The sequence below is a fragment of the Trichoplusia ni genome, chromosome 4 (genome assembly GCF_003590095.1).
Source record: "Trichoplusia ni isolate ovarian cell line Hi5 chromosome 4, tn1, whole genome shotgun sequence".
NCBI lineage: Eukaryota > Metazoa > Arthropoda > Insecta > Lepidoptera > Noctuidae > Trichoplusia > Trichoplusia ni.
In genome coordinates, this window is record NC_039481.1 from 5260724 (window position 1) to 5274661 (window position 13938).

The window sequence follows — 13938 nt, forward strand, 5'->3', positions numbered from 1 at the left end:
ACAGTTCCAGCCTTATTTCTGCCTTTCCTTTTAATGCCATTGCAGCTGTAATTAAATTGACTTTGCCTTTGCTGAATAATTCAACCTGGCAACACATTAAAGCACTTCAATTATTAATTAACCTATTTAATACCCCGAAGTTTTTCGTAAGCTTTTGATAATTGGATTCTTATTGTATTACAATTACATGCTAAAAATTATATCGAATAGAAAAAAAATATACAGTAATAATATCCTAGTAACATTTATCATGATTACTACAAAACGTTTGCGACCTATACCAATATCGTATGCCAAAAAAAGAAGTTTCATAAGCTGAGCGAATAACGGCATTCGAGGAGAATTCACAATTAAAAGTCTTGCTTGACTTAACGAATTGTATAACGGTGCATGATAAAATGACGCAACACGATCGATCGGTGTTATCCTTGTTTATTGCAGCCGATATTGCAGTCGTTAGCCCTTCTTTTTCTTTTCTTTGGCAAGTTATTCTGATTGTCGAATTGAGCGTTTATAACGCTAACATCCTTGAAGTAAAATAACATAAACTACATGCATAAAATCTGCAAAAGTCTTTGAGGGTAGAAATATTATTAATATTATCACTCTATTGATAAGTCTAATTAATGCAAATAATTTTACCTCTAGTAGGCTCTCAAGAAGGGTGAATATTATTCAATATCGATTTGTTTACAACAAGCTACAGCCTTCAATTATGTTGTCAGCACAAAATGAACACGTGCTTATGTAGTGTCAGGTCGCTAGCGTGACACCTACGTCGACCACAATAGCAGCGTGACCGGCGCGGCGTCCCTCCGCCCGGCCGCGGCCGGTGTCACAACTTACACTATGACATGACATGACTATTATCTGTAAATCGGGCCAAAAGACAACATTTTAACCATCCTATAGAACTTATAAAAGTACCAGTAAAAGTTTAGCAGAAACTAAAAATATGATATAATTAGAACTTATTTATTGAATTATTATTGGGCAATAGAATAATCGTTAGTTTTTTGAACTAATTACTTGTTATAAAAAAAAAACTTGATTACCTGCATATCAAACCTTCATTCATTAAAGGAGTTGCAGCTAAGACATGAATATTTGATAAAGATTCAGTAGAATTGCTCGTATAACATAAATAGTGCATTGATAAAGTATGTGGTATGAAAATCATTTTCCAGAAACGCTAGTATGACGCTCATGTTAAAAGCTTAACGTGACGACGACGGAGTCGCTAGCGTCGACGATTCGTAGGGCTTTTAAGTAAGTAATAAAATGCAGAGACAGCGCGCGCGCAACTCAGTAGGAGGCAGCTTGCGCTCGCTTCGGGTCGTTGGTAATCAGGCGTTTCGTCTATTTGCCGGCTGTAGTGCTCCGACCGCGACTAGTACTGCATCGTTAAAAATGACGATATTTACACCGCATTAAAATAACGTGACCCCTTTTAATACGCGGACACATAGACTTTTGTTTGTAACTTTTTGTAAAACTTTATAATTTTTAAAAATGGTTAGTGGCAATAAAGATCCAAGTGATCTAAAAAAAGTGCCACCAAAGAATCGTGAGAAGAAGACCAACAATTACAAGAGAGCAAATATTTTTTCAAAAACATGGTTCGTGTGGATGATGCCCACTTTCTGGCGAGGCTACAAGCGGGACCTGTACGACGCCGACCTCACCAAGCCCAAAGACAGCCACCTCTCCGACAAGCTCGGCGACCGCCTCGAAAAGTGAGTACCACCATTCTCATCTACATTTAAATTTTCGTAGCCACATCTAAAACAATGAAACCATAAAAAAGAATATTCCTAAAATCAATGTGGCAGTCGACCTTAACAGGACAATTTGATGCGTAAATAAAAATAAGTTGTGTGCGGCTATTATCGTAAAGAAGTGTTAATAAAATACGTTACGCCAGGGCCGTTCAAACTATATCTTAATAACTATATACCTGCAAATATTTTCAGTTACAATTGCTACACGTAAAATGCATTTAAATTACCACTTTTCAGTGATAATTTTATTTAATACAAAACATTCGCTTTATGGGTACTAGATGGTTACAAAAGATACTAGTGGTACCAAACGGCACAAAAAGTTTACACAAACAGCGAGAGGCGCTCCTCTGCGGTAGTTGCAAATTAACACCTGCGGCACATAACGACGAAACGGCCAGTATTTTACAAGTTTGTTTTATTTCAAATGTGGGTAGGCAACAAATAGTTTTGCCGAAGAAGAACAACGAACACTTTAACTACAAAAGCTCATATTTCAAAGCAATTATTTTCAGTGATTGTTTTAATACAATTTGTATTCTAATGTAATAAATTAAAGTATTACAGAGTATACATATTTGCTTCAATTGCTTCTTACATAAAAAAAAATACATAAAAAGTGTGCTATGTAAAATTTCTTACTTCTGTGTAGCGATCAAAAACCTAATTAAATTGAACCAATAAATAATAATTATTAATATGTGAATAATAATGAAGAAATACCGGTGACACTATTTTTCTGTTAAACTTGAAGTAAATGTCTTCACTGAAGGCGATTGAAGAATGCAATTTTTTCCATAATAATTAATTTTGCAATATTCTTTATTATTTATTCTACCTTAATCTTACTGGCCGAAATAATAAAAATATAATGACATTTAAACTGTTTTATTCTACTCGTGCTTTTTAGAAAACCGTGACGGTAAAAAATCTTATCTAAATCCATTGCATGCCGATTAGTTTTTGTTTAATTTGACAATAGCTGTAAATAAAAAGTAAATTTATAAAAAATATATATTTTGCTCATTATATTAATAGAAAAGATGAAACTACCTTTGATAAGTATGTCGTAGAAATTATAAGTGACCCACGGAACGAGTTTGTCTAAAAATAGGTTGTCGGTATTCGAAACGGCAAATGAGAGGCCTCTTGATAACGGGGGAGATCTAACGTTTAAAACTATATTCTAAGGTTTTAATATTCCAATGATCATAAGATATTAATGGAGCTTATTTTATAATGATCGGGCATTTGCGTAGTAGTTCTGTGTCCGCTTGCTTGTGAAGCACCGCGAGACTCGCTCCGCTGTCATCTGCGGTCGGATCGGTCGCGTCTGTCGTGGGACCGTCCTCCGCATGCACCAGCCAGCGTGCGGCAAACGGGTGACCGTATCGTATTGCAAACACGGCAATTTTCATGCAAATCCTGCATCATTTAAACTGTTTGATATCGTTGCCTTACAAACTTACGCCAATTTTATGCAAAAAAGAAACTTTTTGGTTTTTGGGTTCAGCCTGACACTAACTTTTGAGTATCTTACTTGTTTATTTCAACTTAATGCCAACAAGCAAACATTGGGTCAAGGTTTTAACAAAACTTCCATAAATTAATACTTCATATCCAATGAAAACCAAGAATGTGAATGACCTATGCAAATTAAAAGAAATGGATATTAATATCAACATGTCAATACTTATCCTCCAGGCTCAACCGTGGTGGAAATAACATTGATGCTAAATATAGGCATTGGGTTAAATTTAAGTAGGTCCACGTTCGTGGAACCGGTCATGATGGGACTACGTCAGCCACATTTCCGCGTTGTGTGAACATTTAACTACATATAGATATATCTGTGGCTCTCCACGAACTACTTCACCTTGTAACCAGGCATTACTTTAAAATTAATATATTCAAAGTTCGAATTACGTAAACATCATGAATGTTTTTGTTTAACGCTCATTTGTTTTTAAAACCCGCGTCGCGTTTCGATGTGTGATTCAAATGAATATGACAAATTCACGTGGAAAAGTTTGCGGCTATTTATTAAAAAGCGTTAAATGTAATAAAAAACAAACCTGTGAAACAGTTCTCTGCAAAATTTAGGTTTAAGATTTAGTTTTAGGTAACAAATTAAATAAGTATTTATTACGCGTCTACAAGGTTGTGCTACAAGTTTCTGTTTATACGGCATGATTGCATATTTCCTGTATCGTAATTGTTATTAAACGAATTCTAACACCAATCCAAACAAAATTGAATCAATAAAATCAAACTTAGCTAAGAAAATGGACTGTCCACAAAGCCCAATTTATTAAAGTATATTTCAAAGAAATAATCAAAACGTTTGTGCCGTTAATACTTTCTCTAAGCTTTGAGGGAAGAAAAATCTCCCTCAGCAGCTACAGAAGAAGTTAGTAGGTAGCAACTACTATCAACAAAGAACAGGTCCCCATTATTCAGTTGTGTGACCGATATCACTTCACATTGTAATACTTTCTTCGTTAATTACTTACAAATTATTTTTTAACGATGAACGATAGCATTTTGTATGTCAATATCAGTGAGTCAGTCGGATCTGAGTATATCTGGGATTGTTTCAATAACGTTACACAAAGGTATTTTTTAATCGCCTGTTAAGTATTAAGGCCGTTGCTTGACGCCGGATACTGGTTTTTATTGAGTCTAATAATCTACTTTGTTTAATTTTAATTTAACTGCATTTGCAAGATATTAACAGATGTTTCAGGAAAACAATATCGAATATGCTTACTTATTGTAAATTTATTTATTTACGGTCACATTTGCACGTTTGCAGTGGTAACAATATATCAATGCACGTTAGCATGTTGTTTTTCGAAGAATCAACATAATTATAGGTGGATACCGCATTCATTGTTTTCTGATTCTTCGAAGACAGCGGGTATTCTATTTGGCGAGGACTTAAAAGGTCTGGAAAAGTTGAATTTCTAACGAAATCATCTGATTAACATAACGTGAGTCATATAGTTACTATGCAATTGATATTGACGATCAATAAAATTATAAGAAGGTATTACAAACCTGTTACTTATACGCTATGAGTATAGTATAATAGCCGTCATAATTTAGCTTTTAAGCTTATCCCCGGCAAGGTAAAGACGATCGTTCCCCTCGGGGACGTGTTAACGTGTGATACTTCTACCTTTCATGTGACCGGTTAACTGATATGAAGGTAATAACCCGCCACCTAACGATCGAAAGCTGGTTAAATATCTTCCCCATCGTAGAACACATTACGAAATGCTCGAAGTAATTTACTAAATAGCCGCGCAGCGACCGAGGGTCAACGTAAATTCAAACCGCTTTCGCAATATTTAAATATGTTTCTTTCCATGTAATTGCGTGTTAATCCTCTCTCACTGAGATATTTGCACCGAAATCAAACCGGTAACAAATTACAAACGCATGAAGGCATAACGTGTACTGTACCTGATGCATACCTTAGCATTTTACCCACCCTCTTTATAAGTCATTCAGTTATTAAAAAACCAGTTAATTTCGAACAGGTTATGAAGCTTTATACAAAAGGATTAATGCAAAAACGCCGCGTGAAGCCTCCCTGTATGCAAGCAGGCTGTACAGTCATCGCTCATCACCGATAACGATTTCATGCCTCTGTGTCGTATTTATTATATCAGTCGTGTGGTGCGAATCTTGTTCATAATCATAATAAATTCAAAAGTTCAGTTAGGTTTGAATGTTGCTTGTTTTGTTGATCAATAAAATAAAACATCTTTTGCTCGCACTCGGGTTCTTCTAGCAACAGGTAAATGTTGAACGGAATTCGTGTATGTTCTAATTGCAACGGTTCGTGTAAGAACAGATATTAAGGCTATGCATCTTTAATAATTCTGCGAAATTTCAACAGCTAGCACGTGACGCGCTTACCACACCCTCTATTCCATCACTCATCGAGAACACTCAAGTTTTTGCTCGTGACCAAACGATTAAGTGGTGCCAGCCGGTGCGGGCGTCCTCTCCTCTGTCATTATGGTTACAACTAGCGTAACCTAACGTCGTCCTTCACCTTACCCCACTTGGTTACCAGTATTAACTCCATTCACTTAATACTGCCAATGTACGCCAATCACTTTGATATTTTGCCATCAAGTTACCGCAGAATCCTTACCAATACATAAAAAAACGAGGAAGAAATTATAAAAAAAGTCATAGAGTATTTTAACAGAATACCTAATGGGGTTATAACATACATTTGCAGAAATATTTATCCCTTCTACATTAACAAAAATACACTACACTTGACTATGGGTTAAACAAATCTTAATGTAGAGTATATCAAAGCAGTACACAATACAATGTAGGTTTGTAGTACTTTTAGGGTCAATGCTGAAAATTTAAGTAATAAAGTCAAGCCCTAATGGTAGGAGTTAACCTCAAAATACGTAATTCACTTGATAATAAATTAATAACGAAACCCGAATGCAAAGGATGTCAGGATATTGGGTAACTCGTTAACGCATCACTGAATTTGAAAACCGCGTCAAAGTGTTATCTTTGCGAGTCGTTGCGACAAGCTATTTATAAAACTGCATTAATTTGACATAATAATTTTACCCCAAACTGGGTTTTATCACTTTGACAATTAAATGCATCTAAGAATCAGGTCGACAGTATTATTCGTTAAGAATTATTACTGACGATATTTATTCACTTATGCTTCTGACGAGTGAATAACATACAATGGCGGATTTTTTACCTGAAGCATTGTCTACCACTCAACCATGGGTTGATGAAGAGATGACGAGATGTAACATGTAAAAGCTCATATAAAAGATCCACAATTCAACAATTTTGATCGTTTGTGCCAAATTCTAGCAGAAACTTAGCGATACCGCAAATTCATGTTCATTGAATTACAAGGAGTGGAATAAAAAATTAATTAGCTTTTAGCGGCAACTCTTAACTTCCTAGATTTTTAGAAGTAATTATTTATATCTCCACCTATTTGGTTGAGCACCCGCATTCGCAACATGACTCGCAGAACACATTCCTATTAATATCCAATTATGCAGATCTGTGATTATTGTATGTTCTACTTTTTCCGCATATATAAATAGATAATAGGAGTTAAGCAATTCTCATGTGAGCAACAATGGTATGGCGCTACACAATACTTGTGTGGCCTATTGAGTTCTTGATCAGGTCGCGACAAGGACTCGCCGTAACCTTAACCTTTATCAGCCGTCACAGAAAATGCCAAAACTAATCAAAACATATTTCATAATTAACAGCAGCGGTACTTATATCTCCCTACTAGTATATTCTCTAATATTAACTTGACATACATGCATTAAGTTCCAAAATTTATTGCAACTAAACAGACTAGATTAAGCCCTGCAACCGCAGCCACTGCAACAACTGAGTTAGCATTAAAATGATCCGATGTGTATTTACATAAAAAGCAGATTATAATTAGCAATGCAGGTCTTATTGTTCGCATACATAGGTTATATTACGTCACACCTACTTGAATTCGTAATGGATTCTGAATGCTAACGATCTTGTAAATCATTTAACTTAAAACGATACTCCGATCGCGACTGCTGTTGGTATTGATCAATCCCAGGGATTTGCAGCAACTGCTACTTTAATAAATAGGGTTGTTGTAAACCTGTCCTCAGTATTATTTGTTATAAGAACGTTCTTATTGCGGGATTCGCACATAGCAACAAATTCTCAACTTAGTAGCGATTCATATAAACGTTCTGATATAGGAAATTACTGATATTATATTTGGTTTGCAAGCTAGTGATGTTACAATACAAACTATCCGTTAGCTGTGGTATATCCAAATAAAAAAAAATGTATTTAAAAGATGTAATGTATTTTTCTTGTGCTTAATTAACAGGCATCCCCTTGCAAAAAGAGCAGCAAATTAATTCAGTATGAATACTGCGGAAATTAAATATATTAACGAGTATTTTATCTTAAATGATTACATGAAGCAAGTAATAAAACGTCCCCCTAAAGTGCAAATCGTAAGATATTTGTATTTCATAACATCAACTACTTATGCTTTGCTAAGTATTTGGTTTGTGTGTTCGATAATACAAATCAATGACCTTGTAGAACTAACGCAATTTATAACGAAGCGTGTTCAGTTTACAATACATGCGCTTACAAAAAACACGCACACTTTATGCCTGATATAATCACCTGACTAACGAATTCATTGAGAAGTAGGAACATGAACTACGTGACATTTCACATCGCGAATAAAACCAATCTCGATGTTATAAGGCAAGTGTACGTAAACAATCGAAACATGTTCACAAAATATGCTAACAATTTAAAGGTATTCTCGTGCAAGAATCTCGGTGAGCGGTATTAAGTGAAACATAGGAGATAATTTTATTTTGAGCTTATTTATAAATTTTATAATTATAGGCGGGAGGTATAGTATGGGAATTAATATGTTATTGTACAAAATTGACAATTCACCGTTAACAGTTTCGTAATTATTTTTATCTTGCGGGTGCTGTTGGGAATTTTTCTGGAATAATGAATCAGCTAAACAGTTAAAAAGAAACTTGTACAATGCTAATTCAGGACTCTCAAAAATTATATAGCTGGACCGATAATTTCCAAACCGTCCAAGGGAAACCCAACAAAAACTGCTAATATGAATTCAGAGAACTGAAGAAGGATAATGATCTTGGCGTCAATAACAAACACTTTAGAGTCTCAATGATGATAATAGTGATGATGATGTAATGTGTACTTTATTGTCACAAATCATGCTAACTGGCAGCTCCAAACGTGGTAATGGTGGAAACGCCAACATTGTCCCTCATGACACCCAAACATGAGCTTTGTCTTACAACTTGACAAGGATATAAGTTTACCTTCTTAAACCGTTGATCTTTCCGATAGTACCTCCCGATACTGCGCACAATACAAGTTCACAGAAGACAAGACATTCCGGGTAACACTGGCCTGTATTATTTATGCCGTGACCATGAACATCTAATCAAAACTACGTTATTCCATAAATCACGTCGATTATTTTTCCCAAGAAATCTATACGCATTATATAGGTGTTATTATTGAAGCATTAACATAAAGTAATATCCAATAAAATACCTCGTTGCATTGTTTTTTATAAAGGCCAACTTCCAATGTTATGGTGTGTATGGGCGTTTTTTCTTCTTTATAGCATGTAACTACGATTTAAAAAAAACGAAAAATAATGAGTTCGGCTTCCGTTTTCATTTTTTTTGTCTATCACTTTCAATAATGACATATTTACTTTAATCTCGGTGACAAGTACCAAATGCAAAAGTATACATATGCAAATGTTAGATTTATTCACACCAAGTAATTTAAACTTGTCATTTCCTTATTGTATGTCTCTCAATGGTATCATTACACATTTTCAGGATATCGTGAATTGATAAATTTCATGTTAAACTATTAAAGTGTTAACCTTACCTTATTTGCAACTTGTTGTTGACATAAACAACTTCACACTTGTAGTAATCTAAGATATAGATGTTAACAAAGAACAAATACATTATTCAGGGTATTTTGCTCAGTAGTGCCACAATGAGTGAAGCCGAATATTGCTCTTTGTCAGTTACTGACACAATCTGGCAAACCCTAGATAAATGAGATGATTAAACAAGACCGTCATAATTTAATAAACGAGTCGTTGAATATGTTCACACGGATGAGCGTGATTAAGATTAAGTTAGTGACCCCTAACTTCTTAGGCCCACAATTTTAGCTGCCATGTCTACTATGTAATTCCGAAAATGTTGGGAGAATTCTCTTGAGCCTCATGATTGTTATCGCAGTTGATCTATTCCTTCAGGATTCCTACGTTGTCCTTGTCTTGTATTAGTTAACCGTCCATCTTAAGGTGAAAATGTAACTTAATATAGGTAAATTGAAACCAACAAATGAGATCAAAGTAACAAAGAGTATATATTATACGAATGGATTCGAGGATGTCGTTGGATTATTGAAAAAACTAGAAGTCCTTATTTAAAACAGCATGTTCTATATTCGTTATTGTAATTGCCAAACATGACAGGCATTACGTAATAGCTGTTACAAGTTTCCTGTCTAATTCAGCTTTCCGGGTAATTGTGATTATGTGGCGAGCCTCTCATTGGGTAATGTGTACGGTGACGGCGGCACGCGGCACGTCGATAACTGTCTCGTACGACGCAGGAACCGGACCGTCATTAACCAATTCAATACGGGACTTTGGACCCTTTACTTTATGCATCCCCGATTTTTACAGTTCGGAAATTTACACACGATGTATTCGGCTGCTGCACTGATAAGCTGGTGACTGGCGGCTTCCCGCGCAAGTAGTTACGGATTACGGATAAAGTCTTTGTATTATGCAATATTTTATGTTATTAATCTTGTTTTAATCTAAAATTTAATTTGAACTTTTTTGCATAACAAGCAGACAATTTCCTAGAGCGAGATTGGTTGATTTGGCAACAAGAAAAAATTACAAATAGCCTCTGTAATCAAAATTCCGAACTAACATTTAGACGACAGCCACTGCACTAATTATTATTTACGTAATTAATGTGCATTTAAACCTGTTTTAATTTCTATCGTGGTCGTACGATCATAATATGTACGACCACTGCCTAATTGCTAAGTTAATTAAGAAAACACGCGTGAAGGTTGTGAAGCCGACATTAAAGTAATCACTCCATTTGTCAAATTGATCAGTTTATTATTGCATTTAAATATTTTGTTGCATTGACTTAATAGACTTTAAATTAAATAAAGTTTTATTTAGAAATGTCAAAGATATTAGATACTTAGGTCAATATCATTATCATAATTAACTTTTAATGTATTATAGTATTCTACTTGAAAGATATTTTTTTAAACGTAGTACTAAGTAAGGTTGACATTGGGTCGGTCATCGGCCGAGCACACATGGGCGAGTTGGATGGGTGTGTCCCAATTATAATCACCTGACGTCACGACGTTCTACTTTCAATAGAGAAGTATGAACTGGTATTCTCAAGTCCATTAAACTGGTTGATTTTGTTTTAAAATTGTAATATGAACGCAACCACTGAAACTCTTTTAACCATTTTTTGCAATAACCCATTAATGCTGTTATATATTATATTTTACATAATATTTCATGATAGAAATCCCTCATAGGAGTTAAAACATATTATTTACATAAAAAATACGTTCCTTGGTACCTGCCTTTTTTGTTTACAAAATGTGTCAAAATACAAAACAATTATATTAAAATAATTACTATGTTTACGTAAAACATAACAATGTATTAACATTCAAGTCAATGCTCATTGAATGTGACGGACATTTAAAAATTCAAAATGTGTTCATTATGCGTATATCGCACTGAGATAACTGGTCCTGCACTACAAGCAGTCAACAACACGTGCATAGATAAAACAATGAATGAAGGCATATTGTTCAATAACGGGGTCATCGGTAATAATCAATAACGTCATCGCGCATTATCTCTGAACACAAGCTTTAAGACTATCCGCGCTTAAGGTAATGTGGACATCTCGAGATGTTCTCACGAGTAACCGGTGTCGCGGTTTAATGTGCTTCGTCTTAAATGTGATTGGGAATACACGTGCCGTTATGCGAGCCAAGCAGACAGTCGCCAAGACCACGGCGCGGTGCCGCGGCGGGAGGTGTGTCATGCAGCACACAAAGCCCTGGATTTTATACCAATGCAAGCACTTAGCAAGGCGTCAGCGTCATCTGACTTGATAATGCATTAATACACGCAATCACATCGCAAACGATGGACGCTTAACGTAGCTCGAACTTAGGTTACGGTGAAACCTCACTTAACTACCTTAGTCCTAAATGAATTGCAACCAATTCTTGCAGATAGGAACCTCCATTACATCATTAAGCTGACCCATTGCGTGTCGCTGACTGCAGACCAAACTTCCAAAATTGTCGGTTAACAAAAATATCGTTAGAGATTATATCTCTAGGAATGAGTAAATGCTAATTTTGTTAACTTATTTTGTGTCTGCGTTCTCGGGCCGGTTTTCAATATGCATTCTACGTATTGTCATTGGTAATACCAAGAACAGTTGTGTTAATGTTGTATTATAATTTTACAAACGTTCATTTAAGTCATTAAAGTTTTACGCTATAGTAAGAATATTTTCGTGGAAAAAAGATTAACAACCTTATTTCGTATTTTTTCTCTCTTAATATCTGTATAGTTTACGCAATTATTAATAAAACGTCAGGTTCACGACCACGAGTTCTTTGCATGGTCAATCAAGTCCGTCAACAAACGCCATCGCTGCTCCATGTGTCAGGACGAATAAATACGATACCTTTGCCCAGTGATTCATATGCGGTTCTATGTACTGCATATTGTACGTACTTATAATACCTATTACGTCTGTCACAATAATTTGCATTGTGTGCAACACCTGCCATATTGGAACTGTTTACCCAATGTTAACGACTTTATAATATTGGTAAACATGTTTCTTTGACATCATAATCATGAAAAACAATAAATGAAAAAACACCTAGTACAACCTATTTAACTATTTATATATTGAAACAATTCGTTTTGATATATAAATAGCTTAAATAGTTATAATATCTGTAACAATATTGTTTCATAATTCTATATTTTTTCTGCTTTATATTTATTGGAACAGGTGACGTTTTTTGTCGCATAATAGCGATAGGGCGTTAGGGCAGTTAAAACCAAGGCTATGACGACTTGCAAATGATCTTGGCAATCGTAATATAACCTAATCAGTGAATCACGAGAGCGGACATAATGTAGATGCATGGCCTTTGCAAGGTGCAGCGAAGCTCGCTAAACACGTTGCATGTTAGGTATACACCTGCAGAAAATACTTAGACTGGAAGCCGGTGGGAATGGATTTGTTTGTCAAACTGGATTGGTGGGAAATGTGGACATTAAGGGTTCTTATATATTTAATATTTTATATAGATAAAGGAGGCTCTATAGAATCTTGTTGTATCATTTTCTCGTAGAGCTATCAGCATCGTTCCGTCGTCGTCGAACCAAGTGCGGAATTCCGTTAGCTTTAATACTAAAAACCTTAAGTCACTCGATGGAATCATCGCCGAATATATTTCTTGATATTCTTACTATATAAGTGTACTATACTAGTCCATAATAAAGCCGCAATAAGTACAAGGCTGTGCATCGCTCACCAGCTTCCTTTGTCATGCTGTTGATCATATAATTATTCATTATCTGTGCCCGCACGCTAGTCGATGACCCTAGATATAAGATAATTTACATTATTTTTAATAAAAACTTTGTGATACTAAGATTACTACTACATAACTATTTTTTAGCGCGATAAGTCTTGATTCGCAAGCTGAACTTGTTTTCTTATAAAGTGTCAATTCAGACAGATCATTTTAGACGTAATTTAATGTAGAAGATTCATGCTCTGTGCCCATTATATTACAAAACCAACCTATAAAATCCCATTTAACGATCCAACAATAAAACTCCATTATCTCATATCACAGAACATCTAGCACCATTCAAACGCAGTTTTATTACGAAGTCAGTTAACCGCACTAATCGTTCGACCACTAAACGAATTTAAATTAGTAAAGTGTTTATATCTATCACTTGACACGTATACCCAAAGTAAATATGTAATTAGCGTTTTGCTTCTTATTATTGACGCTGATATTCTCATTAGTCTATTCCAACGTTGACGGCGACGATGTTTTATAGTTTGTGTTTACTAATATCTAAAGGTGCAGAATTATGTACAATTTATATGAGTAAAAGCACTTAATTGTTTCTCATGCGAGCTTGGATCTGCGGCTTTAAAATACTTAAATTGTAATTTTACGATTTTTTAAGAGGTCATCTTTTGGAATTGTAGATGTTATCACTTATATCGTACATTTTGATTTTGAACTATTTGGTTATCTGTGCATGGAAAACATAGGTTTTATGATGCCTTTATAACTAGGCAGTAAAGACTACGTAAATACCCTCATGAAGTTTTTATATAATTATGTTATAATTATCGAAGGTATCTAACAACCATTAAGGACAAACTTAAGTATGTTACCTATCAGAAAAATATTTGTAGTA

General features: G+C 35.0%; 1 protein-coding gene across 1 annotated transcript in view; it reads left to right on the forward strand.

Moving 5' to 3' along the window:
- Positions 1-1286: 1286 nt before the first annotated feature.
- Positions 1287-13938, forward strand: part of LOC113492684 (multidrug resistance-associated protein 4) — a 31483-nt gene continuing 18831 nt past the window's right edge. The window contains exon 1 of the mRNA XM_026870280.1: positions 1287-1736. Within this exon, the coding sequence (XP_026726081.1) occupies positions 1513-1736 (224 nt within the window). The 5' untranslated portion in view covers positions 1287-1512. The remainder of the gene's footprint in view (positions 1737-13938) is intronic.